General features: G+C 43.8%; 1 protein-coding gene across 1 annotated transcript in view; it reads left to right on the top strand.

Moving 5' to 3' along the window:
- Nucleotides 1-25,642, top strand: part of SNTG2 (syntrophin gamma 2) — a 522,138-nt gene that overhangs the window by 452,253 nt on the left and 44,243 nt on the right. The window contains exons 13-14 of the mRNA XM_030555522.1: nucleotides 11,191-11,262; nucleotides 22,043-22,252. Of these exons, the coding sequence (XP_030411382.1) occupies nucleotides 11,191-11,262; nucleotides 22,043-22,252 (282 nt within the window). The remainder of the gene's footprint in view (nucleotides 1-11,190; nucleotides 11,263-22,042; nucleotides 22,253-25,642) is intronic.

Raw genomic sequence — 25,642 nt, 5'->3', positions numbered from 1 at the left:
AAAGAAACTGTTAATTGATTTCTAGTTTACAAAGAGATTCTAAAATGTCATCAGTGTATTGAAAACCAGTTAGGTCAGAGTAAAGTAACCAGCACATAAATTTACAATTATTAACGTTGTGAGCCAAATTCTCTCCTCTCATTTCCATCGATGCAAGTCCATTGAAAACAAAAAGTATTGAAGTCTGTGGGTTTCCACTGTTCTAACACATGGGAGAACTTGGCTTATATTATATAAACCCACATGAAAAAATCTCCCAAACTCTTTGCACTGTGATTTTCAGCTCTTTGTATGTTAGCATTGAAATTGACAAAATTGTTGAATTTATAGAAGTTGTGTTGGAAACCTATTGATATGTTAGCAGGTTGGGTGTTCAGGCGCTAGAGAGTTAATACTTGGAGGCTGGTTTCAAATTTGATGTGAATTAACTTGTAATTCCCTTGCTTTTTATTGTTTGCATTGTGAGGAAATTCTCTTGAGCAGCCTTAACATAGGGTTTTATATTATTATTATTTCCTATTTTTTTTAATGTAGCAGGATAAAAAAGACATGCAAATATGGGGGCTGAAAGCTCAGGGCTGGATAGAGGGGCTAGCTGGGCAGTGGTGCTGCAGAAAAGCCAAATAATTATATCTTCTCTATAGAAAACTTTGCATTCCCAGTACAAAGAGCTATAACCAACACCTCAACTTCCTCTGTGTGCTACTCAAAACTTTTCATGAAAAGCTATGCGAGCTTGGCAAACTAAAAAAGACTTCAGCACTGGGGGAAGAAGCTAGAGCTTCAGTTACATTTCTCTGTCATGAGTATAAGGTTTTAAACTGAGCAAGTATGACTGTTTCCCCATTTCCCTAGTTTCTCCAGCATTATTCCACAGCCAGTCTCTCTCAGGACCTTCAGCCAATTTCCATCACCTACTTTAAGTCTTGATCAGGCATCTTCTTTCTCTCATCTACTGTCCCATTATCACTACCTGTGGTGGGACAGGTTCCCACCCCAGTCAAGAAGAATCTTTTGGATTGGTCGTGGGATCTTTGCTTTGCTGAGCTTTGCTTTTCATTAGCACTCAGAACTTTCAGCCTGGGGCTTTCAGCTGTACAGGGGATTAGGAACCCTGCCCCCTTTGACAGCGACTATTTACCCTTTTGCCTTGTGAAGAACACTGGGGTGAGCATGGACTGTCTTGTGGGCTGCAGGATTATTCTGTTTTTCTTTTCCTTTCTTTTGGAGTGTGCTCACACTGTGGGGAGAGCTGCCTGCCTAAAATTTGTGGGGTGTGATCTCCTGGCTGCCCTCCAAAACTCCAAACCTGTGCTAAAGCGACACCTATGGCCAGAGCATGATGTCCTGGATGAGAGAAGTGCCCAACCTCACCCCAAAGGTAGAGGGTACAATCTATATTGCTACCCCCAGAAAAGTTGTTTTTTTTTTTAGTAAACAACACGTCTAAACTGTCATACTTGCAAAATACAGACATAAGATATGTTTATAGTTTACAAGCTGAAATTAGATGAAGCTATATAGAAGGGGCAGCAATGGAGAGAGTTGGGGAGGCATTACTTCTGGGTAGTTGTTCAAAAAGCGGCTTTCTAAAGACTCCGGGAAGGCCAAGACAGGATTACACTCCTGAACATCTTAAGAGTTTCACAGGAAGGTCATTCTTCTCCTGCAAACTTTAGCATTTGTACAGGAGAGCAGACTCTCTTCTGAGGACTTCCCAAGATCTAGCAGACAAACCCTGGGAACACTTCCTTGCTTATAACTCATCTGGTGAAGCCTGAGCTAAATCACATACCTATCAGAGCTGTAGGGCCATCCTTTTGACAAAGAATGCCTCCTTTGTCAGTTCCACCTTAGGTGGCTTGTCCTGCCAAAATACCAGGCCCCGGCCCCAGCTGTGTCACTCAAGGGAGGGGGCTTGGAGGAAGGGATCTCCCCTGCTCTCACTAGCAGCAGTGCAAGTGGAGCAGCCCATCCCCAGCCCACTACACTCTGCCAGCTCCCAGCCACAGGGCTCTGCTTCCCGCCGTAGGTGAGTATGGGTGGCGTCCTTTCCCCAACCTCCCCGCACTCACTGGCGGTGTGAAGTGGAGTAGCCTAGCCCCAGCCAGCTCCTCTCCGCCAGCTCCCAGCCGTGGCGCTCCACTTCCTGCCGCAGGTGAGTGCAGGACCTTTCCCCAGCCAGCCCCCAACGACACGGCTGGGGCTGGGGCAAGGAAAGTGGAGCGGGCTGGGGCTGCATCGCTCCACTTCTTGCCGCCGGTGAGTGTAGGGGGGCATCCTTTCCCCAACCTCCCGCACTCACCGGCAGCGGGAAGCGAAGCAGCCCAGCCACAGCCAACTCTACTCCAGCAGCTTCCAGCCGTGGCGCTCCACTTCCCACCGGGCAGGTGAGTGCAGGAACTTTCCCCAGCCACCCCCCAGCAACACGGCTGGGGCTGGGGCAAAGAAATCGGAGCGGGCTGGGGCTGCATCGCTCCACTTCCCCCCGCAGGTGAGTGCGGGGGGGTGTCCTTTCCCCAACCTCCGCACGCTCACCTACAGTGGGAAGCGGAGCACTGTGGCTGGGAGCTGACTGAGTGGAGCGGGCTGGGGCCGAATTGCTCCGCTTCCTGCCACTGACGGTGAGTGTTTGTCAGGGGGCAGGGGGTGGATAGGGGTCAGAGCAGTCAGGGGCAGGAGGTTGGGTGGAATCCTGGGGGTGATTAGAGATGGGGGTCTCTGGAGGGGGCAGTTAGGGAACAAGGAATGGGGGGGGCCAAAGCAAGTTTGATATAAGGCGTTCTCACTTATAACACGGTGAGATTTTTTGTCTCTGGAGGACAGCGTTATATCGGGGTAGAGGTGTAATTTTCCTTGAGCTTTTTTGCCCCTGAAGAACTGCTGCTATAACAGATACAGAATGATTATGTAAGCAGTGTTTTTTTTCATACAGTGTATGGAAGTTATTTTTTATTAATATTTAAATTGTGAAAAGTGTCAAATGGAGAACCTTAGAAGATGAGTCCCTCTGCCTATTGAACAGATCCAGCATGGACAGCAGCAATACTAGATTCCCTTCCAATGTTCCTTAACCTCAAACTGGAAATCCTCCTATGAGGGATAAGAATGTAACTCAGTCCTCAGATCCTGTTTTGAAATCGTCAACAGTGATGCTTGTTAGTTCCAATTAAGGTGGACATCTGACAATAATGTCAATTATGCCAAGAACTGGGCCTTCAAAAATCATCACAGTGGGCTAATCAAGTGATTTTTTTTAATTTGCTTAGTGCTTAAGAACCTCAAAGGTTCTCACTTTTGCCTTCTTCTACATGGACTAGAGGCTTGCTCTCTTTTAAAAAATGAGAGCAGTGGTTCTCATGTAATCACCTGACTCCCAGAGTTGGGGCTTAACCCTCCCCCCAGTCCAAATATCAATGCAAGTTGGCAATTTTTTCTGTCTTACAGTGTCAGCAGAACACAGGGTCAAAACCAAAAGACAAAGAACTCCACCTCAGTGTATGTTACTATTACCAAGGGCTTGTCTACATGGCCTGGCAGTGTGGACTATGGGGGTGTGAATTGCAGTGTGCTCTGAAGTACATACCAAAAGGTATCTAGGTCATGAACCCCTAATCCTTTTTGAAACAGGATTACGCTAACATGAACATGGTACCTTTTACCTTGTGATAGCTGGGTCTACATGGGGTAGTTCCAGTGGAACACTTCAGTATGTGCTTCAACTCATGCTCCCAAATTCTGCACTGCAGGGCCATGTAATCAAGCCATAGGAAACAATTACATGACTGGATTTCCCTTCAGTTATATCTATTATAAAAATATAGTTGTTCCTTTCAAATTCTAACATGAAAATTAAGACCCTGATTGTCATTAACAGTTAGCTAAGGGTTAATGTTCTTTTACCTGTAAAGGGTTAACAAAAGAAACCAAACACCTGACCAGAGGACCAATCAGAAAACAAGATTTTTCAAATGTCAAGGGAGGGAAGTTTTGGGGTGGGTGTTCTTTGTCTTGGTTCGGTGGCCCTCTTGGCTCTGAGAGTGATCTCTCTACCTCCAGGCTTTCTAATCTTCTGTTTCCAAGTTGTAAGTACAAGGATAGTAAGACAATAGGTTTATATTGTTTTTTTGTATTTACGTGTGTGTAGTTGCTGGAATGTTTTAAATTGTATTCTTTTTGGATAAGGCTGTTTATTCATTTTTTCTTTTAAGCAATTGACCCTGTATATTGTCACCTTGATACAGAGACCATTTTTATATCTTTTTCATTCTTTTTATATAAAGCTTTCTTTTTAAGACCTGTTTGAATTTTTTCACTGGTTAAGGCTAAGGAACGAAGGGAGGGGGAAAATCTCTTTGTGTTAAATTTACTAAGCCTGACATTGCATACTCTCTGGGTGAGGGAAACGGTACTTGTGTTTCAAGGACTTGAAGCAGGGAATATCCTAGAGTACCCAGGCCGGGGAAATCTGGGAGGAGGTAAAGAGGGGGAAGGGAAGTGGGTTATTTCCCTTTGTGGTGAGACTCAGGGCATCTGAGTCTTGGGGTCCCCCAGGGAAGGTTTTGGAGAGGCCAGAGTGAGCCAGACACTGGAATTTTCTGGCTGGTGGCAGCGATATCAGATCCAAGCTGGTAATTAAGTTTGGAGGTTTCATGCTAACTTCTCATGTTCTGAACTCTAAGGTTCAGTTCTGAGTAGGAAAGTTATGACATGGTTGGCAGCGGTGTGGAAAGATAAGAATCCAGAAGCCAGTAGGAATATTATTTTCTTTTTCTCTGCTAGGGCTTTTACGCAGAGAGAAAGGGTTTGGTTTTAAAAGGAACCAGAGAGAATTTTTTTTCTGTTCTCTTGTTGCAGTTTGGCTTGCATATTAAGCAAGGAACTATTAAGGTTGACAAAGGGTCTTTTGTTAAACTATAGCACTCCAATTAAGAGTCAAGTACCCAGCACAACACACATGCAAATAAAGTGGTTTTTCTGGTTTACTTTACATTTAAAAGATTAGCTAGAGGAAGAAAAAAAAAGGCACTGTTGCTAGGCAAACCCCAGGAGACAACAGAGAGCCAGCAGTTCAAACAATAAACACCAGAGGGCACCCCAACACAAGAAAACAGGAACCATGACTTCCAAGGCAAAAATGGAGGCAGAGAGACAAATCAAAGAAGCAGACCACAGGCGACAAATGGAAAAAAGAGAAAAAGAGGTGGAGCTGAAAGAAAGGGAAGAAAACATCAAACTGGCAGCCCATAAAAGAGAACAAGAAGCCAAAGATGCAGCCCAACAACGAGAACTGGAAAAACAACAAAAACAGAGTGAAGAGAGAGAAAAAGAGAGAAAGCATGAAATGGACTTGGCGCGGGCCAGGCAGGATGCTCCAGCCAATCCTAACAACCCTGCGCCAATGATTGTTCCACATCACAAGAAATTTGCCACCTACAAGGCAGGTGATGACACTGAGACCTTCTTAGAAAATTTTGAAAGGGCCTGTCTTGGTACAGCACCCCTGAAGACCAGTACATGGTAGAGCTGAGGTCACAGCTCAGTCAGTGGACGCTTAGCAGAGGTGGCGGCTGAAATGCCAAAGGACAGAATGAACGATTATAAACTGTTTCAAACCAAGGCCAGGTTCAGAATGGGGATAACCCCAGATCATCGCCGTCAGCTTTTCAGAACCCAAAAGTGGAAACCAGATGTGTCATTTCCCAGACACGCCTACTACGTTCGGAAAAATTATGAGGCCTGGATATCAGGAAACAATGTTAAATCCTTGGATGAACTGCACCTCCTCATACAAATGGAGCAGTTCTTAGAAGGTGTTCCTGAGGACATAACACGGTGCATACTAGATGGAAAACTCAAAAATCTCACCAAGGCAGGGGAGATTGGAGCCAAATGGATGGAAGTGGCAGAAAGCAAGAAAGCTACTGTCAAGAGGAATGAATACACCAGGGGGCACACCGACGATAAATCCTACAACCAAGGGCAACCCAAGACCCCACCTACAACCCAAGGAAAGCCACAGACACCCTATTCTTCCACCTCACCAGTCTCCAGTAACTCACCTCGACCCAGTGACCAGTCAGCTGGAAGATGCTTTAAGTGTAATGAACTGGGACATGTAAAGGCCAACTGCCCAAAGAACCCCAACCAAGTGCAGTTCATTACACCACCATCACATCAAAGATCCCCAGGCCCAGATGCCTCTCAAATGCCCTTAGAGTGAAGGGAAACTTTGAGAGTGGGTGGAAAGAAGGTTACTGCGTGGAGAGACACGGGGGCACAAGTGTCAGCTATCCACCAATCCTTCGTTGACCCCAAATTCATCAACCTAGAGGCCCAAGTGACAATTTACCCCTTCATGTCACAAGCTGTAGACTTGCCTACAGCTGAACTGCCTGTCCAGTACAAAGGCTGGTCAGGAAGGTGGACTTTTGCAGTCTATGACAATTATTTCATCCCCATGCTACTGAGGGAAGATTTGGTCAACCAGGTGAAGCGGGCCAAAAGATTGGGAATGGTTACACGTAGCCAAACCAGGCAAGCTTCCAGACCCATTCCTGTTCCTGAACCGTCCACAGGAAACTCGTCTGTGTTACCAGAGACCCAGACAGAGGTAGTGGACCTGGATCCCATGCCAACAATGGAACCAGCCACAGTGCTTCCAGTCCCAGACCAGGAACTGGAAAAGCAGCTAGCACCAGAACCGTTGCCAGCACTGACGACAGTGCTTGCAAATCCATCTTCAACCCCAATGCCAGAGGGCACTAGCGACCCTGAACTGGCGGAAGCAACAGACAACCAGACCGAAGAGGCTCAGCCAGAGCCTGAAATACCCCTAGGTGCACCACCAGAGAGCGGTTCACCAGCAACGGAAACAACCGCATCACCTACATCCCTTCCAGAGGGACCAAGCCCAAGTCCACAGTCTGAGGAAGAACTGGTGTCCCCAGCCTCAAGGGAACAGTTCCAGACTGAGCAGGAAGCAAATGACAGCCTTCAAAAAGCTTGAGCGGCGGCACGGAGCATCCCACCGCCTCTCAGCTCTGCTCACCTATCCCGGTTTGTGATAGACCAAGGACTTTTATACAAGGAAATTCTTTCTAGTGGACACCGGGAAGAATGGCAGCGGCAAAAACAGTTGGTGGTTCCAACAAAGTACCGAGGAAAGCTCTTAAACTTAGCCCGTGATCATCCCAGTGGCCATGCTGGGGTGAACAGAACCAAAGACAGACTGGGGAAGTCCTTCCACTGGGAGGGGATGGACAAGGATGTTGCCAAGTATGTCCAGTCTTGTGAGGTGTGCCAAAGAGTGGGAAAACCCCAAGACCAGGTCAAGGCCCCTCTCCAGCCACTCCCCATAATTGAGGTCCCATTTCAGCGAGTAGCTGTGGATATTCTGGGTCCTTTCCCAAGAAGGACACCCAGAGGGAAGCAGTTCGTACTGACTTTCGTGGACTTTGCTACCCGATGGCCGGAAGCAGTAGCTGTAGGCAACACCAGGGCTAAAGCTGTGTGCCAGGCACTAACAGACATTTTTGCCAGGGTAGGTTGGCCCTCCGATATCCTTACAGATTCAGGGTCTAATTTCCTGGCAGGCACCATGAAAGAACTGTGGGAAACTCATGGGGTGAACCACTTGGTTGCCACCCCGTACCACCATCAAACCAATGGCCTGGTGGAAAGGTTTAATGGAACTTTGGGGGCCATGATACGTAAATTCATCAACGAACACTCCAATAATTGGGACCTAGTGTTGCAGCAGTTGCTTTTTGCCTACAAGGCTGTACCACATCCCAGTTTAGGGTTTTCACCATTTGAACTTGTGTATGGCCATGAGGTTAAGGGGCATTACAGTTGGTGAAGCAGCAATGGGAGGGGTTTACACCTTCTCCAGGAACTAACATTCTGGACTTTGTAAGCAACCTACAAAACACCCTCTGACACTCTTTCGTGCTTGCTAAAGAAAACCTAAAAAATGCTCAGGAAGAGCAAAAGACCTAGTATGACAAACATACCAGAGAACGTTCCTTCAAGGTAGGAGACCAGGTTATGGTCTTGAAGGTGCAACAGGCCCATAAGATGGAAGCATCATGGGAAGGGCCATTCACGGTCCAAGAGCGCCTGGGAGCTGTTAATTACCTCATAGCATTTCCCAATTCCTCTCTAAAGCCCAGAGTGTACCATGTTAATTCTCTCAAGCCTTTCTATTCCAGAGACTTACAGGTTTGTCAGTTTACAGTCCAGGGAGATGATGCTGAGTGGCCTGAAGGTGTCTACTACGAAGAGAAAAAAGACGGTGGCGTGAAAGAGGTGAACCTCTCCACAACCCTAGAACGTCTGCAGTGGCAACAAATCAAGGAGCTGTGCACTAGCTTCGCCCCATTGTTCTCAGCCACCCCAGGACAGACTGAACGGGCATACCACTCCATTAACACAAGTAATGCTCACCCAATTAGAACCCCGCCCTACCGGGTGTCTCCTCACGTCCAAGCTGCTATAGAACGGGAGATCCAAAACATGCTACAGATGGGTATAATCCGCTCATCTACCAGTGCATGGGCATCTCCAGTGGTTCTGGTACCCAAACCAGATGGAGAAATACGCTTTTGCGTGGACTACCGTAAGCTAAATGCGGTAACTCGTCCGGACGACTATCCAATGCCACGCACCGATGAGCTATTGGAGAATTTGGGACGTGCCCAGTTTATCTCTACAATAGACTTAACCAAGGGGTACTGGCAAGTACCGCTAGATGAACCTGCCAAGGAAAGGTCAGCATTCGTCACCCATGCGGGGGTGTATGAATTTAATGTCCTTCCTTTCGGGCTGCGAAATGTACCCGCCACCTTCCAGAGGCTGGTAGATGGTCTCCTAGCAGGAATGGGAGAATATGCAGTTGCCTACCTCGATGATGTGGCCATTTTTTCAGACTCCTGGCCGGAACACCTACTACACCTGGAAATTGTCTTTGAGCGCATCAGGCAGGCCGGACTAACTGTTAAGGCCAAAAAGTGTCAAATAGGCCAAAACAGAGTGACTTACCTGGGACACCAGGTGGGTCGAGGAACCATAAACCCCCTACAGGCCAAGGTGGATGCTATCCAAAAATGGCCTGTCCCAAAGTCAAAGAAACAGGTCCAATCCTTCTTAGGCTTGGCCGTGTATTACAGGCAATTTGTACCACACTACAGCCAAATCGCTGCCCCACTGACCGACCTGACCAAAAAAACCCAGCCAAATACAGTTAAGTGGACTAATGAGTGTCAGAAGGCCTTTACCCAACTTAAGGCGATGCTCATGTCTGACCCGGTGCTAAGGGCCCCGGACTTTGACAAACCATTCCTGGTAACCACCGATGCATCTAAGCGTGGTATAGGAGCAGTTCTCATGCAGGAAGCAACGGATCACAACTTCCATCCTGTTGTGTTTCTCAGCAAGAAACTGTCTAAGAGGGAAAGTCACTGGTCAGTCAGTGAAAAGGAATGCTATGCCATTGTGTACGCCCTGGAAAAGCTACGCCCATATGTTTGGGGATGGCGGTTCCAGCTACAAAGTGACTATGCTGCGGGAACAACAAGAAACTTCTTCGTTGGAGTTTAGCTCTCCAAGATTTTAATTTTGAAATTCAGCACATTTCAGGGGCTTCTAACAAAGTAGCTTATGCACTCTCCCGTGAGAGTTTCCCAGAATACACTGGTTAAAAAATTGTCCTTCATATATAAAAGTCTTGTAGTTTACATACTTAGTAGTATATGTAAAGGTGTATGTATTGTATTCATCTGTTTCTTCAAAAGTTCTAGGAAAAAATCACCGCCAGTGACGTTTCCCACTGTCTGTGATTTGGGGGGCATGTCATAAACAGTTAGCTAAGGGTTAATGTTCTTTTACCTGTAAAGGGTTAACAAAGGTAACCAAACACCTGACCAGAGGACCAATCAGAAAACAAGATTTTTCAAATGTCAAGGAAGGGAAGTTTTTGAGTGGGTGTTCTTTGTCTTGGCCCTCTTGGCTCTGAGAGTGATCTCCCTATCTCCAGGCTTTCTAATCTTCTGTTTCCAAGTTGTAAGTACAAGGATAGTAAGACAATAGGTTTATATATTTTTTTGTATTTACATGTGTGTAGTTGCTGGAATGTTTTAAATTGTATTCTTTTTGGATAAGGCTGTTTATTCATTTTTTCTTTTAAGCAATTGACCCTGTATATTGTCACCTTGATACAGAGACCATTTTTATGTCTTTTTCTTTCTTTTTATATAAAGCTTTCGTTTTAAGACCTGTTTGAGTTTTTTCACTGGTTAAGGCTAAGGAACGAAGGGAGGAGGAAAATCTCTTTGTGTTAGATTTACTAAGCCTGACTTTGCATACTCTCTGGGTGAGGGGAGCGAGAGATTTGATCTCTTGGTACTTGTGTTTCAAGGACTTGAAGCAGGGAATATCCTAGAGTACCCAGGCCGGGGAAATCTGGGAGGAGGTAAAGAGGGGGAAGGGAAGTGGGTTATTTCCCTTTGTGGTGAGACTCGGGGCATCTGAGTCTTGGGATCCCCCAGGGAATGTTTTGGGGAGACCAGAGTGAGCCAGACACTGGAATTTTCTGGCTGGTGGCAGCGATATCAGATCCAAGCTGGTAATTAAGTTTGGAGGTTTCATGCTAACGTCTCATGTTCTGAACTCTAAGGTTCAGATCTGAATAGGAAAGTTATGATACTAACATGAAAATTAAGACCCTGATTGAGTAAGTTACTTAAGTACCCGCCTGTTTATAAGAACTTAATTGGTTCCATTGATGTCAGTCAGATTTACTCGCAGTAGACCTGTTCCTTGATGAATCAGGGCCTGAGAGTTATTTGGCTAAGCATGCTATAAAATAAACCATTTACCTTACAACAGAGGTTGTTAATGGGTTTCCTTCATGCTAAAGTAAGAATACAACAAATCATTACAATTAACACATTTTAATTGTAAGAATACTGTGGATACTGCACTAATTAATGTAGGATGTTGTTAGGAGCGATTTCCTTAATACCGGATGTTAGGTTAATACACTAATTGAAACTTGTTGGCATTTGATTAAACCATCCAGCATAACAATCATTAATGAAATCTCTTTAAATGTTTTAAATCCTTGCCATAAAAGAAAAACATGTCCTTTTAATGGTGTGGTGTTTTTGTTTTTTGTTTTTGGTATTACAGGTAAGCACACTAGACTGGGTACGAGCTGAAAAAATCTATCACCTCTGTGAGGTTCTATTTAAAGTTCACAAGGTAGGTCTTCTGAGAATTACAGACTATATCATTTAACCAAGGTAGCTTACAATTTCTTAACATTTAACAATATAAATGATAGACTCAGCTCAATTTTGATTTATCTATTGCAATAAAACTAGTTCTTAATCTGTAACTATTTCCTGCATAAATATTAGGTAATTTAGAATTTGGATCACATCTGTAGTGAGTACATTTCTAAAATATTTTCAGTCTGAAGAAATATTAATATGAGTTCCTGCCATATAAACAATGAATAAAACCACTATCCATAATGAAGCCTGTATCTTATAATATTTTAGTAGGGCGAACCATTTTATGGGCCATTTTTTAAAAAGAAATATGTACCTCTAATTAAAACAATGATATTAACATATGGTTTAGAATGTTTTATGTATAATCTAATCTGACTGTATTTTGGGTGTTATTTGTTTAGCAATGAATTTAAAATTCAGTTCATTACTACAGATTAGTGATACATTAGATTACAAGTATTAAACAGTCATTATAATTCAGAATGTAGTCCTATATTTACAAGGAGCAATGCTGTTCATTCCTCTGTTACGTAACTTCTCTTTTTTAATATTATTTAGTTTTGTACCAGGCAAAGTATCTGTGGGTTGTTGCGTTTTTATAAAACTATAATTAACTCTTAAATGTTTTCCACCTTTAAAAACTTTTTTTAAATGCGGGGTTGGATGCATTGGGAATGGCTGGGTAGGCAGACAGATGTTATCCTTTACGGTCCAAAGAGAGATCACTGGTGTCCAGTATCAGAGAGGTAGCCGTGTTAGTCTGGATCTGTAAAAGCAGCAAAGAATCCTGTGGCACCTTATAGACTAACAGACGTTTTGAAGCATGAACTTTCGTGGGTGAATACCCACTTCGTCAGATGCATGTAGTGGAAATTTCCAGGGGCAGGTATGCAGGCAAGCTAGAGATAATGAAATAGTTCAATCAGGGAGGATGAGGCCCTGTTCTAGCAGTTGAGGTGTGAAAACCAAGGGAGGAGAAACTGGTTTTGTAATTGGCAAGCCATTCACAGTCTTTGTTTAATCCTGAGCTGAAGGTGTCAGATTTGCAGATGAACTGAAGCTCAGCAGTTTCTCTTTGAAGTCTGGTCCTGAAGTTTTTTTGCTGCAGGATGGCCACCTTAAGGTCTGCTATAGTGTGGCCAGGGAGGTTGAAGTGTTCTCCTACAGGTTTTTGTATATTGCCATTCCTAATATCTGATTTGTGTCCGTTTATCCTTCTCCGTAGTGACTGTCCAGTTTGTCCGATGTACATAGCAGAGGGGCATTGCTGGCATATGATGGTGTATATTACATTGTTGGACGTGCAGGTGAATGAACCGGTGATGGTGTGGCTGATGTGGTTAGGTCCTGTGATGGGGTCGCTGGTGTAGATATGTGGGCAGAGTTGGCATTGAGGTTTGTTGCATGGATTGGTTCCTGAGCTAGAGTTCCTATGGTGCGGTGTGCAGTTACTGGTGAAAATATGTTTCAGGTTGGCAGGTTGCCTTTGGGCAAGGACTGGCCTGCCACCCAAGGCCTGTGAAAGTGTTGGATCATTGTCCAGGATGGGTTGTAGATCCCTGATGATGCGTTGGAGAGGTTTTACCTGGGGACTGTATGTGATGGCCAGTGGAGTCCTGTTGGTTTCTTTCTTGGGTTTGTCTTGAAGTAGGAGGCTTGTGGGTACACGTCTGGCTCTGTTGATCTGTTTCCTTATTTCCTCGTGCGGGTATTGTAGTTTTGAGAATGCTTGGTGGAGATTTTGTAGGTGTTGGTCTCTGTCTGAAGGGTTAGAGCAGATGCAGTTGTACCTCAGTGCTTGGCTGTAGACAATGGATCGTGTGATGTGCCCGGGATGGAAGCTGGAGGCATGAAGGTAGGTATAGCGGTTGGTAGGTTTTCGGTATAGGGTGGTGGTAATGTGACCATCACTTATTTGCACTGTGGTGTCTAGGAAGTGGACCTCCTGTGTAGATTGGTCCAGGCGGAGGTTGATGGTGGGGTGGAAGCTGTTGAAATCGTAGTGGAATTTTTCCAGAGACTCCTTCCCATGGGTCCAGATGATGAAGATGTCATCAATGTAGCGTAGGTAGAGAAGGGGCGTGAGTGGACGAGAGCTGAGGAAGCGTTGTTCCAGGTCAGCCATAAAAATATTGGCATATTGTGGGGCCATGCGGGTGCCCAAAGCGGTGCCACTGATCTGGAGATATATATTGTCATCAAATTTGAAATAGTTGTGTGTGAGGATAAAGGCACAGAGTTCAGTAGCCAGTTGTGCTGTGGCATCATCAGGGATAGTGTTCCTGACAGCTTGTATTCCATCTGTGTGTGGGATGTTTGTGTAGAGAGCCTCTACATCCATGGTGGCTAGGATGGTGTTTTCTGGAAGGTCACCAATGCATTGTAGTTTCCTCAGGAAATCGGTGGTGTCACGGAGATAACTGGGAGTGTTGATGGCATAGGGTCTGAGTAGAGAGTCCAAATATCCAGACAGTCCTTCAGTGAGAGTGCCAATGCCTGAGATGATGGGGCGTCCAGGATATCCGGTTTTGTGGATCTTGGGTAGTAGATAGAATAACCGGAACAAATCAACATACCCTTAGAGCCCCGACCAGGGTTTTTCTATCTACACCAGTGACACCATCACAGGACCTAACCAGATCAGCCACACCATCACCGGTTCATTCACCTGCACGTCCAACAATGTAATATACACCATCATATGCCAGCAATGCCCCTCTGCTATGTACATCGGCCAAACTGGACAGTCGCTACGGAAAAGGATAAACGGACACAAATCAGATATTAGGAATGGCAATATACAAAAACCTGTAGGAGAACACTTCAACCTCCCTGGCCACACTATAGCAGACCTTAAGGTGGCCATCCTGCAACAAAAAAACTTCAGGACCAGACTTCAAAGAGAAACTGCTGCGCTTCAGTTCATCTGCAAATTTGACACCATCAGCTCAGGATTAAACAAAGACTGTGAATGGCTTGCCAATTACAAAACCAGTTTCTCCTCCCTTGGTTTTCACACCTCAACTGCTAGAACAGGGCCTCATCCTCCCTGATTGAACTACCTCATTATCTCTAGCTTGCCTGCATATATACACCTGCCCCTGGAAATTTCCACTACATGCATCTGACGAAGTGGGTATTCACCCACAAAAGCTCATGCTCCAAAACGTCTGTTAGTCTATAAGGTGCCACAGGATTCTTTGCTGGTGTCCAGTATGTGGCCTTCCAAGTCGACTGTGTCAAGAAGAGAATTTATATCTGATTATATGTTGAATACGTGTTCTCTGAGCCATATCTTGTGGTTTTTAAATAGAAGTCTCTAAATCAGTCAATATAGGGAGGTAGACAGAGGCATCACTTCCACTGTAGCCCCTGGAGCAGCTCTTATGTGAGCTGTATATGTTCTGAGCAGCTGCTCAGCATTTCCCCAATCCACCATATGCTGTTGCTTCTTTGTCTGTTTACCTGCTGGGGGCAAATCCCTATGCACAGGGGGAATCAGATTAGGAGCTCAACTAACTCTGCCTAGTGTAGTGCAGTGCCTAGCAAACGATGTCTCCTCCTCCCTATACAGTCACTGAAGGAAGCCTAGGAGAGGGGAAAATTCAGATAATCTGAGATCCAACAACCATTTTATCTGTCCCAGGCCAGTTTAGAGCATCATGGAAACTGGTCTAATTTGTACCAGCAGGCTTTATCTCCAATGGCCTGTGTGATAGCGTTCCTCTCACTTACACTCCCTGTCCGTGATGCTCCACTCCATCACTGATGTGTTTTCTGCACTAGAGGCTGTGGTCAGGGAGATATAGCAGCAAGCTTCACTGGTTCTGTGTCCACTGGGGACTGCCTGTGACAGGCATTCCTGGGGTGCAACCTGGAGCTGGGCCCTCTGACATACCAGTCACACTGTGAGGCTGGATTAAGCTCCAGTCCTCTCCAGGTCTTGCACTATGAACCAACAATAGAGTGGATTCAGCCACTTCCCCCCAGCTCCCCAACCTAGGACCCCAGAACTGTACCATCTTGCCCTGGTCAAAAGCCTGACCAGTGTAAGTGTATTTACCAATCTGCCCCTCCCTCAGTGTGGGGAGGACAATCCACCAGCCCTGGTTCTTGAGCAGATTTCCCTTTGCATATCAAAAAAACCACTGTTTAAGTAAAAAATATAAAACAGATGTATTAACTACAGAAAGATAGATTTTAAGTAATTGTAAGTAATAGCATACAGATCAAAGTTGGTTACCTAAGAAATAAAACAACATCACAATCTAAGTTCTGTACAATAGACAGGATTTGAAAAAGCAGTGCCTCACTCTGATGGTACAAACAGTCCACCAATCTTACATACACAGGCTCGAAATCCCATCAACCTAGAACCATCTCCTCAGTCTAGTCTTTGTTCCTGAGCTGTTTTCAGCTGTTCAGTTATTGAGGGAGGGGGGCAGAGGGGCAAAGTGAGGTCAAGTGATGATGTTCCTTCCCCCTTTTATAGCTTCTGCCAGGCGGAGGGAACTTCATTTTTCCAAGTAAAGTCCCCAGCACAGTTAGTAGAAAAGTACGGGACACTGGATTCCATCATGTGCACATGAGCTGGTCACATGCCCTTGCATGGTTCGATGAATCATAGCAGGGGCCATTACCTATATTCTGGCTAGAATGTTCACAGGCATCACAGTGGGGTGTCAACTCCAAGCCCCACTACTCTGAAGTGCTCTGCTGATGCCACCCCAACTGAGTACTCTGTGTATCGCCAAAGGCAAGGAGTGCTGGAGTCCAAGCCCACCTCCCCAAGGAAATACACTCTAATCTTGTCTGTTGAACATGGAAAGAGAAGAGCTGCTGCCACTCTTGGTAGGAGGGAGAACCCCATGCTGCTGCCCTAGCCTCAGTAGAAAGGGAGGAGGGGTTTCATGTCACTATCACTCCAAGTACTGAGCAAGGCAACAATTCGGGAGTGGGGTTGTGTGGGGCTTTCAAAAGCACAGCCATGTGGGGGTATGTCTAGAGCCTTGTATTGCCTTAATGCAACCCCCTCTCAAGGGTGGCTGGCTTTTGCTGCCTTTGCACCATCTAAACAGCACAAAGGTAGGAAAATAGGGCAGAGAATCTGCCCCAAAATATTGATTCTGTCTTCTTGTCCTCTTCTGAAACATGTTCAGGCTAAAATGATTGGATGTTTCTGGTATACTGCATACAGATGTGATCTCTTCATCTCAAAAAAGATATGCTGGCATTAGAAAAAGTTCAGAAAAGGACAACTAAAATGATTAGGGTTTTGGAACGGGTCCCATATGAGGAGAGATTAAATAGGCTAGGACTTTTCAGCTTGGAAAAGAGGAGACTGAGAGGGGATATGATAGAGTTACATAAAATCATGAGTGGTGTGGAGATAGTGAATAAGGAAAAGTTATTTTCTTGTTTCCCTAATATAAGAACTAGGAGCCACCAAATGAAATTTATGGGCAGCAGGGAATGGTTTCCCTAGCCTCTATTCGTCAGAGGGTGGTGATGGACGGCCAGAGAGAGATCACTTGATCATTACCTGTTAGGTTCACTCCCTCGGAGGCACCTGGCATTGCCCACTGTCATTAGACAGGATACTGGACTGGGTGGACCTTTGGTCTGACCCAGTATGGCCGTTCTTATATTCTTATGTAGATACTCCTGGTGTCTTTTAAAAAGAGGTGTTTTCTTTCTCATCAGAATATTACCATTGCTGATTTGATGCTCAGTCCTTCCTTTACTATTCTGGCAAGGTTAATTTCAAGGACGATCCATCCTTACAACAAATTCTATGGTTGCTTTTTCATTAAGAAAAAAAAAAGTGGGAAATAAATTACCTTAGACTTGACTGTTAATGTTCTTGACATTTTAATAAATGAAAGCTTAATTGTCAGTCTTGGTGAATACATTAGCTAAAACATAAAAGCTCACTTTAACCTCCTTTCTGTTGACACTTCAGTATAAATAATAATTATAGAAATTTAGAGCAAATCAATTAAAATGGAAAAAACCTTAATTTCTGGAAGAGATTAAAGTTTCTCCGTTACAGCCTCTAAGACCCAGACTGCACTAGAGAACCTACTATGTTAAGAAAGATTTTTTTTTAAAGATTTCAGAAGCACAGTTGTGCTGTTTTTGCAAATAGAAAGTAAGTTAGTAAATAGTTTTTAAAGACCCTTCTCAAGACTAGATATGTTGGATGCTTGCTGAACTTTAAATGTCCTATCTAAAGCCAGAAGCTAAATGTGCCTTTGGAGATTATTTTTCTACAGGGTATGGATGCTTCAGTGTATATTTTAGTGTATACAGGTGTGGTGTCATTCATTACATACATTTACATGCACACGGTTATATCACTTATGTAGTAGTGATAACCAGACATTTAAATGAAATAATGTGATTTATTTAATTTAACCCACATATTTATCTTTCCTGCACTTTTCCTATTACTAAAAAATCATACCACTGAGCATCAGCATCAAATAGACATTGATTAAAATTCAACTCACCCTGAAAATGGTAGAATTATAAAAAAGTAGGGCTGGAAGGGACCTCCAGAGGTCATTCATTTCATCTTCCTACACTGGAGGCAGGATTTAGTAAACCTAGACCATCTTTAATAGGCGTTTTTCTAATATGTTAAAAACCTCCAATGATGGGATTCCACAATCTCGTAGGTAAACTATTCTAGTGCTTAAATATCCTCCTAGTTAGAAAGTTTTTGCTAATATCCAACCTAAATATCCCTTGCTGCATGCTAAGCTGATTACGTCTCATCCTGTCCTCAATGGATGTGAAGAACAATTGATCACCATCTTCATTATAACAACACTTAACATATTTTAAGACTATCAGCTCCCATCTCAGCCTTCTCTTTTCTAGACCAAATGTTTCCTCCTATCCCCAAACTGTACAATTCCCCCCCCCCCGCGAAAAAAATAAAACTTAGACTAGCCAAAGGCCCAGGACAGACAATATTCAGTCCTGCAGCAGTTAGAAGTTTAACACCCAATATCTCATGACTCTGCAGAACTACAAACAGGGAGCCAAACCCTCAGGCACAGAAGGAGAAGACAGGGGCGTATCTCTTCTCTACTCTTCTCCCTCTCCCCCAAATTTCCAATCCTGAGGAACAGCTGGAGGTCAGTTTCAACAGCCTCAGAACTCTGTTTCAAAAGCTAGAATGGCCCTATGGGATGTTCTGCTCACAGAATCACTGGAGCTCTGGTCATGCCTCTGACATAGCCTCCAGAATGTCCACTACTCCAGGGGTTGGCAGCAGCAGGCAGCGCAGAGCTAACTTATGCCAGTCTTATGCTAGCTAGTGATTCTGCAATGCAAGGGAAATTCCCATCTGCCCTATTAGGGACAGCTGTCTATTCTTTTGGGACCATAAGAAAAGTACATAGAGGATGGAGTACAGTGCTCTTTAATATTGAAAAGGGGCAACTCCCGGTGTCCTATGAGACACACAGCATTTGTTTCTATAACTGGAAGGTCCCGAGATTCCATACTTTAAAGCTTACATTTTTATGTATACTGATGCTATTTTAGGATATTTTGAAGTCTGATCCCAATTATGGTGTGTATGGGTATGGGTGTGGGTTTGTGTATTGAAGTCTGAGCCAAGTTAGTTTTTTTCCCCCACCCATATATTGCAATTCCACTAACTCATGTAGAGAGGTATCCTGATTTTCACTAGTGTCCTTTAAACCCAAATCTTGCCTTCTTGTTTTAATGTGTCTTTCCCTTTGAATTCTGTACAGTTACTCATAACTAATAAAGCTACCATTACGTGTGAGGGAATGCAAGTAGTAATAGTCCTGATTTAAAAAAAAACTCTAAAACATTTATAAAATAGATTTTCTGTAAAATAGGAGAGATGTGAAATGGGATGTGTTTATTTCCATTTTGGGACAGCCCCCTGCCCAAAACTTGCTGGAATTTGGGTATTCTTACCCACCTTAACCTGCAGTCTTCGAGGGAGATGTAATGGGAATAAAAAAAAAATATTTCAGCCAAGAAAAATGTGATCCTGACTGCAGACACCTGTCTACTTTTCCCATCTTCCATGTCATCAAACAGAAATTAAGAAATAGTTGAGAAATCAAGAGCATTAATATATTCTGAAAGTGTTAAAGAAAATTTTAAAAAATGCCATTTGGGGATTTACTTATAGAAAGTCCTTACATATTTTTTTTAAATGAAGATGGGCATTAATAGTAGCCTTCAAACCTAGTTTTGCTTTTCTCTGTATATTTATCTAACAATAACCAACTGAAGTTTTTGGAAACTTCCTATAATGAAGTATTTTAGTTCACTAAAATCTTCATTGTAAGGAGATCCTGTTCTTCCCTGGATTGATTGCAGAGTATCTCTTCACTCCATCCAGTTTCAGAACAGCACTTGCTGCCCTGGAGGACCTCTGCCACACCATATTGTGATTTCTAGCATTAGTCCATGATAAATTGCTGCATTCCTGTAAGCTTAGCAGAGTAAAACCCAATTATAGTGGAAAGAAACCTTATATAATACGTAGTGAGTGTAAGTCAGCTGAAATGCATTTAAGTAATTCAGGAATTCCTCTCCATTTCACTGTAAACATAGGTGTCTATGTAGCTGAGTTCATTATAAGCAAATTCCATTGTATATCACCTCTGAGTTCTACATGATTGGACTTAGATTGCAAAATAAAAGAAATTCATTTGATTTGTCTGTTTTTATTTTTAGGCATTTCTATTTTTCACATCAGGATGCAGTGTCTGCAAGGCATAGTTTAAGTAAGATAGAGTTCATTTAAGTTCCAAAAAGTACTTTCATTTGTACAGAGCTGTTTGTTGTTGGATGGTTGTGGGGTTTTTTTTTTTGTTTTTTGTTTTTTCATTTTGTTTTACTTTTAAAACTTTTTAAAATTGTAAGTTTAGAAAATTTCTGTAACAGATAAATTACATCAATTGGTGTATAGATTAACTATGTGACCTAAAATAAGAATATAATTAGCTTAAATTTATCTCTGTTAAAACGCCACTAACTTCAATGGATTTATATCAGGTAATTATTTTCAAATCTGACTATTAGCTTAGAATAATGTTGCTATAAAGACATTTGAACAAAACATTGTATTAAGAACATGCAAAGTAAGCTCATAAATAAAATATTTTAATCAGGTGCTTCAACGTAAAGTCCTCATTGTCTGATTTAGTCAATCGGGGTGGGTTCATGTATTTGAAAGAATCATTTTTATCTGCTATGCTCAAATTCTTGGCAACAGGAATTGAACTTGAGTCTTTTGGTGCTTGATACAGGAGCTTGTGCTTCCTGGGATAAAATAGCCCCTCTCTTAGCAAGCTCATAAATTCCTAGTTGGCCTAGCCACCGCTAGAGGAGGACAAGCAGCAAAGAATCCTGTGGCACCTTATAGACTAACAAACGTTTTGGAGCATGAGCTTTCATGGGTGAACACATGCATCCGACGAAGTGGGTATTCACCAACGAAAGTTCATGCTCCAAAACATCTGTTAGTCTATAAGGTGCCACAGGATTCTTTACTGCTTATACAGATCCAGACTAACATGGCTACCCCTCTGATACTAGAGGGGGACAGAGTGCCATACCAAGCAGGCATGCCTTACATACTGTGCTCTCCATTGCCAGGGAAGTGCATTGGGCTTCGGAGGCTTCCCCCTTCAGTTCCCTCTATGGGCCACCATGTGTCATGTTGATACTCCAGCTGGGTTGCCAGCAGCAGCAAACAAACCTGGGACCTCTGAATCTTAATGCATGAGCTTTATTGTCTGAGCTGAAAGGCCACACTCTCTTCGCCATGGCTGTAGCAGACTTATCAATCTCTAGTTGGTCCAGCCACCACTAGAGGGGGGCAGAGTGCCACACCAAGCAGGCACGGCTTACATATCAAAAATATATTAACATGAGAAGTTTGTTTGTTCACATTGATAAGGAAAGCATGAGTTCAAATGCACACATATAAAGTAAAAGGAAATATAAATACTGTTCCTTTCTAAGTAGATGCGCATGAATATCTGAAAAAAATCTTTATTCCCAACACACTGATCATAGGTATCTCTGTCTCTCTCCAGCTTGGAGTCCCCAAGCTTAGATTCACTACATAGGATTCTGGAGCTCTCTTTGAGAAACTTCTCCAGAAATCCAGTGGCAGTCACCAGCTCTCTGTCAGAGCCTTAATTTGAAGCTTTTGATCCACCTTCACATCCTCATTCCAATATCCATGGTACCTCTCCAGAATACTTGCTTGCACCTTCAGGAAGTTTTATGTCTCTCTTCTCAACCACCTCCTCCCCTCCCACACCTACATCCACATGAAAATATTAATTCTTTTTAAAATATAACTATTTATTGTATTTAATAACAGATTGCATTGCTTACATTGGTATGTTGCAAACTATAGAAATACTTGGATTAGATTAGATGATAGAAAGAGAGATACAGGTGGCCTAATCTGTTTTGACCTTGTGAATGAGAGGATTTGAGAGCAGTAGCCTTTATGATTCTCATGACACTGTACTGAGAAACGTAAGTATTAACATAACAGATTTACAGATAGATAAACTGAGGCACAAAGCAGGTTAAATTGACAGTGAGTCAGTAACAGAACTGAGAACAGACATTCAGATTCAAAGTCACTTGCTGAAGACATAGGACAATACCGCCTTAATTATTTGTTTAGTGCTGGTTGAAATATCACTTACTGAAATGTCTTTCAGCTCTGGCTTGCTGATGATTGCTGGCTACAAGCAAACTTGTATTTAGGTATTCATCAGGACTATGAGCTTGAAGACCAGAGGCCATATTGTTTCAGTGTCATGGTTGGACATGGCAAGAGTCATTATTTTAACGTAGAGCTTGGCAGTGAGTTGGCGGCATGGGAAAAATCATTTCAAAGAGCAATTTTCTTGGACGTTCAAAGAACAGGGGTAAGTAATACATAACTTAATTACTGCAGCCATTTTATTGCTAAAATAAGTTTAACATATAGAACATTTTAGACATTTTTAAATGTTTTTGTGATTTTTTTAAAGTTGATTTTCAGAAAGAAATAGGCAACGAAAAGTACAGAAATGCAAATGACTTACAACTTTTGTACTTTTCAAATACTGCATACTTCACTGGATCTCCCGTAGAATTATGGAACTATGCAATTTTGCAACTTGTCAAAGCAGCAAGACCAGATATACCATAACATATTAGGGTGGGGGTAACAGTAATCAAATAGAAGATTATACATGAATAGGCGGAGGAGGGAAGGAGAGGACTGGGGAGATTGAGGGGGAAAGGGAGAGGAGAGGTTAAATGGAATAGAGGTCTGGCATTCTTTAAACCATCTCAACTTTTTTATATAGAAATATGGTCCAAGTTTCTTCATATTCATATAATTGCTGTCTTTCTTTGGCTGCTAACTCTGACATAGTGGAATATTATTTCTCTATTCTTGGGCATAAGTGGGGCCCTACCAATTTCACGGCTGTGAAAAACACATCATAGACCATGAAATAAGCCCTTCCCCATGAAATCCAATGTCCACTTGTTACTAGGAGTACCCCAGCAAAGCGGGATCCTAGCTCCAGCAAGTCCTGTCCCTCCCCTGCACAGCTGCTCTGGGTGGGGAGGGAAACCAGATCAGCCTCAGCAGCCCCAGAGCCCTCCTGCAGCTGGAGGAGGCTTGTGGAGTTGGATCTGATCTTCCCTGTGCTGCTGGGTGCGCCCCAGCTGGGGGCTCCTAGCAGCTAGTCCAAGCAGGGCCGGGCAGCACAAGTACGGTATACCTAGGTACACAATTGCATTAGTTTACCTGTGGAAATTCCATGGAGAGAGAACCCCTCTACATTTCAACTGGTAGATTTGGAGCAGTTCTAATTTTTTTCCAATTTAGTTTGTAACCAAATATTGATTCAAATTTTTGAATTAGTGATAAGAGGGCTGGAATTGTTGTTTTGGACTTGGATATAAATTTTATATTTTTAATAATCTTATAGTGAATACACAATACAGAAACAGGTCTAATAATCATGTAAATATTGATTTATCTATGAGGATGTTCTCTGACTAGCATGTGTTGTGACAGCTCAGGGAACAGATGTTCCAACAAGAATATTATAATCAAGTTACCCTCATTATAATAAATGGAAAATCAATACATTGTCCTGTGGATATTCTTTGAAAAAAACTGGTTATGAAACTTCTATTCAGAAGCACCATGTTCATCCTCTTTTTATGTCAAATCTTTTAATTTAGAAAGAGAACAACTAGCTAGATTCTGCTCTCATAGTACGCACATGTGTGTGTGCTTTGGGAGTGACTCTGTTGACATCAAATGAAATATGCCAGTGTAAAATGTTATGAGTAAACCCTGCTGGGTTAAATGAGGAATCTTAAACCTCAAAACTAGGAGCTCCCAGATTGTCACCACTACGTGGATGACAAAATCCATCTCAGCCTGATTCTTTTCTCAGATATAAAGATACATTTCTCTTGAATGGGAGTTACACTGCCGTTCTAAAAGCAGAATAAGTCTCATACTATTCATTTAATTCAAATACTCTCTGGACTCAAAGATCTTGTTAATAGGATATTACCATTATGTACAATAAGTAAATTTAAAGCTGACCAGCTAGAGCTGTATCCGCAGATGCACTGGACCAGCTCTGGTAGCATATGATGGAGGAGGGACAGAGATGGCTTTCCTTCTTCCCCGTTCCAAATTCCCAGAGATGCTGGGGAACTGGTTCAGCACCTGGTGCAAATTACCATGGCTAATATAATATGTGCTGGTTTCCTAATGGTGGTACCAGAGCACAGTACACTCCATTCAGTGGTAAGCTCCAGCCGGTTCGCAGGAACCGGTTGTTAAATTTAGAAGCCTTTTTAGAACCAGTTGTTCCAGGACAACCGGTTCTAAAAAAGTTTTTAAATTTAACAAAGGCTCAGGCAGCTGTCCACCCGGCCCCCGGCCCCAGATCACCTCCCCCTCTCCCCTGAATGCTCCGCCCTCCTCCTCCTCCTCACCTCCCCTGCTTCCCATGAATCAGATGTTCACGGGAAGCCTGAAACAAGCAGCGGGCAGGTAAGTCGGACTTGGGGGGGAACGGTGCACGTGGCCCAGTCCAGCTCCACCTGAGCGGCTCCCCCTGGTCGCAGCCGAGCGCCCCAGCCTGGTCTCGGCCAAGTAACTCCGGCTCGGGCTGGTCCCAGCCAAGCGGCTCCGACCCCACCCAGCTCAGGCCCCACAGCACTGGTCCCAGCCAAGCAGCTCCGGCCCGGCCCGGCCCGGGGAGTTGGGCCCCATGGCGCCAGTCGTGGTCCCGGTGGAGCGGACCCGGTCCTGGCCCCAGGCAGTGTGGTAAGGGGGCAGGGAGCAGGGCGGGGGTGTTCGGTCGATTGTGGGGGGGTGGGGCAGTCAGAGGACAGGGATCAGGGGGATTGAATGGGGGAAAAGGTCCCAGGGGTCAGTCAGGAAGGAGCAGGGGTTGGATGAAGAGGTGGGGGGCAGCTAGGGACAGGGAAAAGGGGTGGTTGGATGGGGCAGGGATCCCGGGGGGCCATCAAGAATGAGAGAAGGGGTTGGATAGAGTGGCAGGGGACAGGGAAGGGGTGGTTGGAAGGGGCAGGGGTCCCGGGGGTGGTGTCAAGGAACATGGGGGGTTGGATGGGGCACAGCCCCCGTGGGGGCATGACCCCCTCGTGAGGTGAGGAAGAGGGAACCTGTTGACAATATTTTGGCAGCTCATCACTGACTCCATTATTACAGAACACACTATTTCATACCTACAGCACACTGAAAATACGCTATGCTGTGGATTTGTAAAGAACAAATCGTGTCAAACCAATCTGATAGCGTTCTTTGATAGGATAACGAGCCTTGTGGATAAGGGAGAAGCGGTGGATGTGATATACCTAGACTTTAGTAAGGCATTTGATACGGTCTCGCATGATATTCTTATAGATAAACTAGGAAAGTACAATTTAGATGGGGCTACTATAAGGTGGGTGCATAACTGGCTGGATAACCATACTCAGAGAGTAGTTGTTAATGGCTCCCAATCCTGCTGGAAAGGTATAACAAGTGGGGTTCCGCAGGGGTCTGTTTTGGAACTGGTTCTGTTCAGTATCTTCTTCAACGATTTGGATGTTGGCATAGAAAGTACGCTTATTAAGTTTGCGGACGATACCAAACTGGGAGGGATTGCAACTGCTTTGGAGGACAGGGTCAAAATTCAAAATGATCTGGACAAATTGGATAAATGGTCTGAGGTAAACAGGATGAAGTTCAATAAAGACAAATGCAAAGTGCTCCACTTAGGAAGGAA

This window comes from Gopherus evgoodei, chromosome 3, assembly GCF_007399415.2.
Source record: "Gopherus evgoodei ecotype Sinaloan lineage chromosome 3, rGopEvg1_v1.p, whole genome shotgun sequence".
In the NCBI taxonomy this organism is placed as follows: Eukaryota; Metazoa; Chordata; order Testudines; family Testudinidae; genus Gopherus; species Gopherus evgoodei.
Note: the sequence above shows the minus strand (reverse complement) of the source record. Positions and strands in the feature narration are given on the sequence as shown.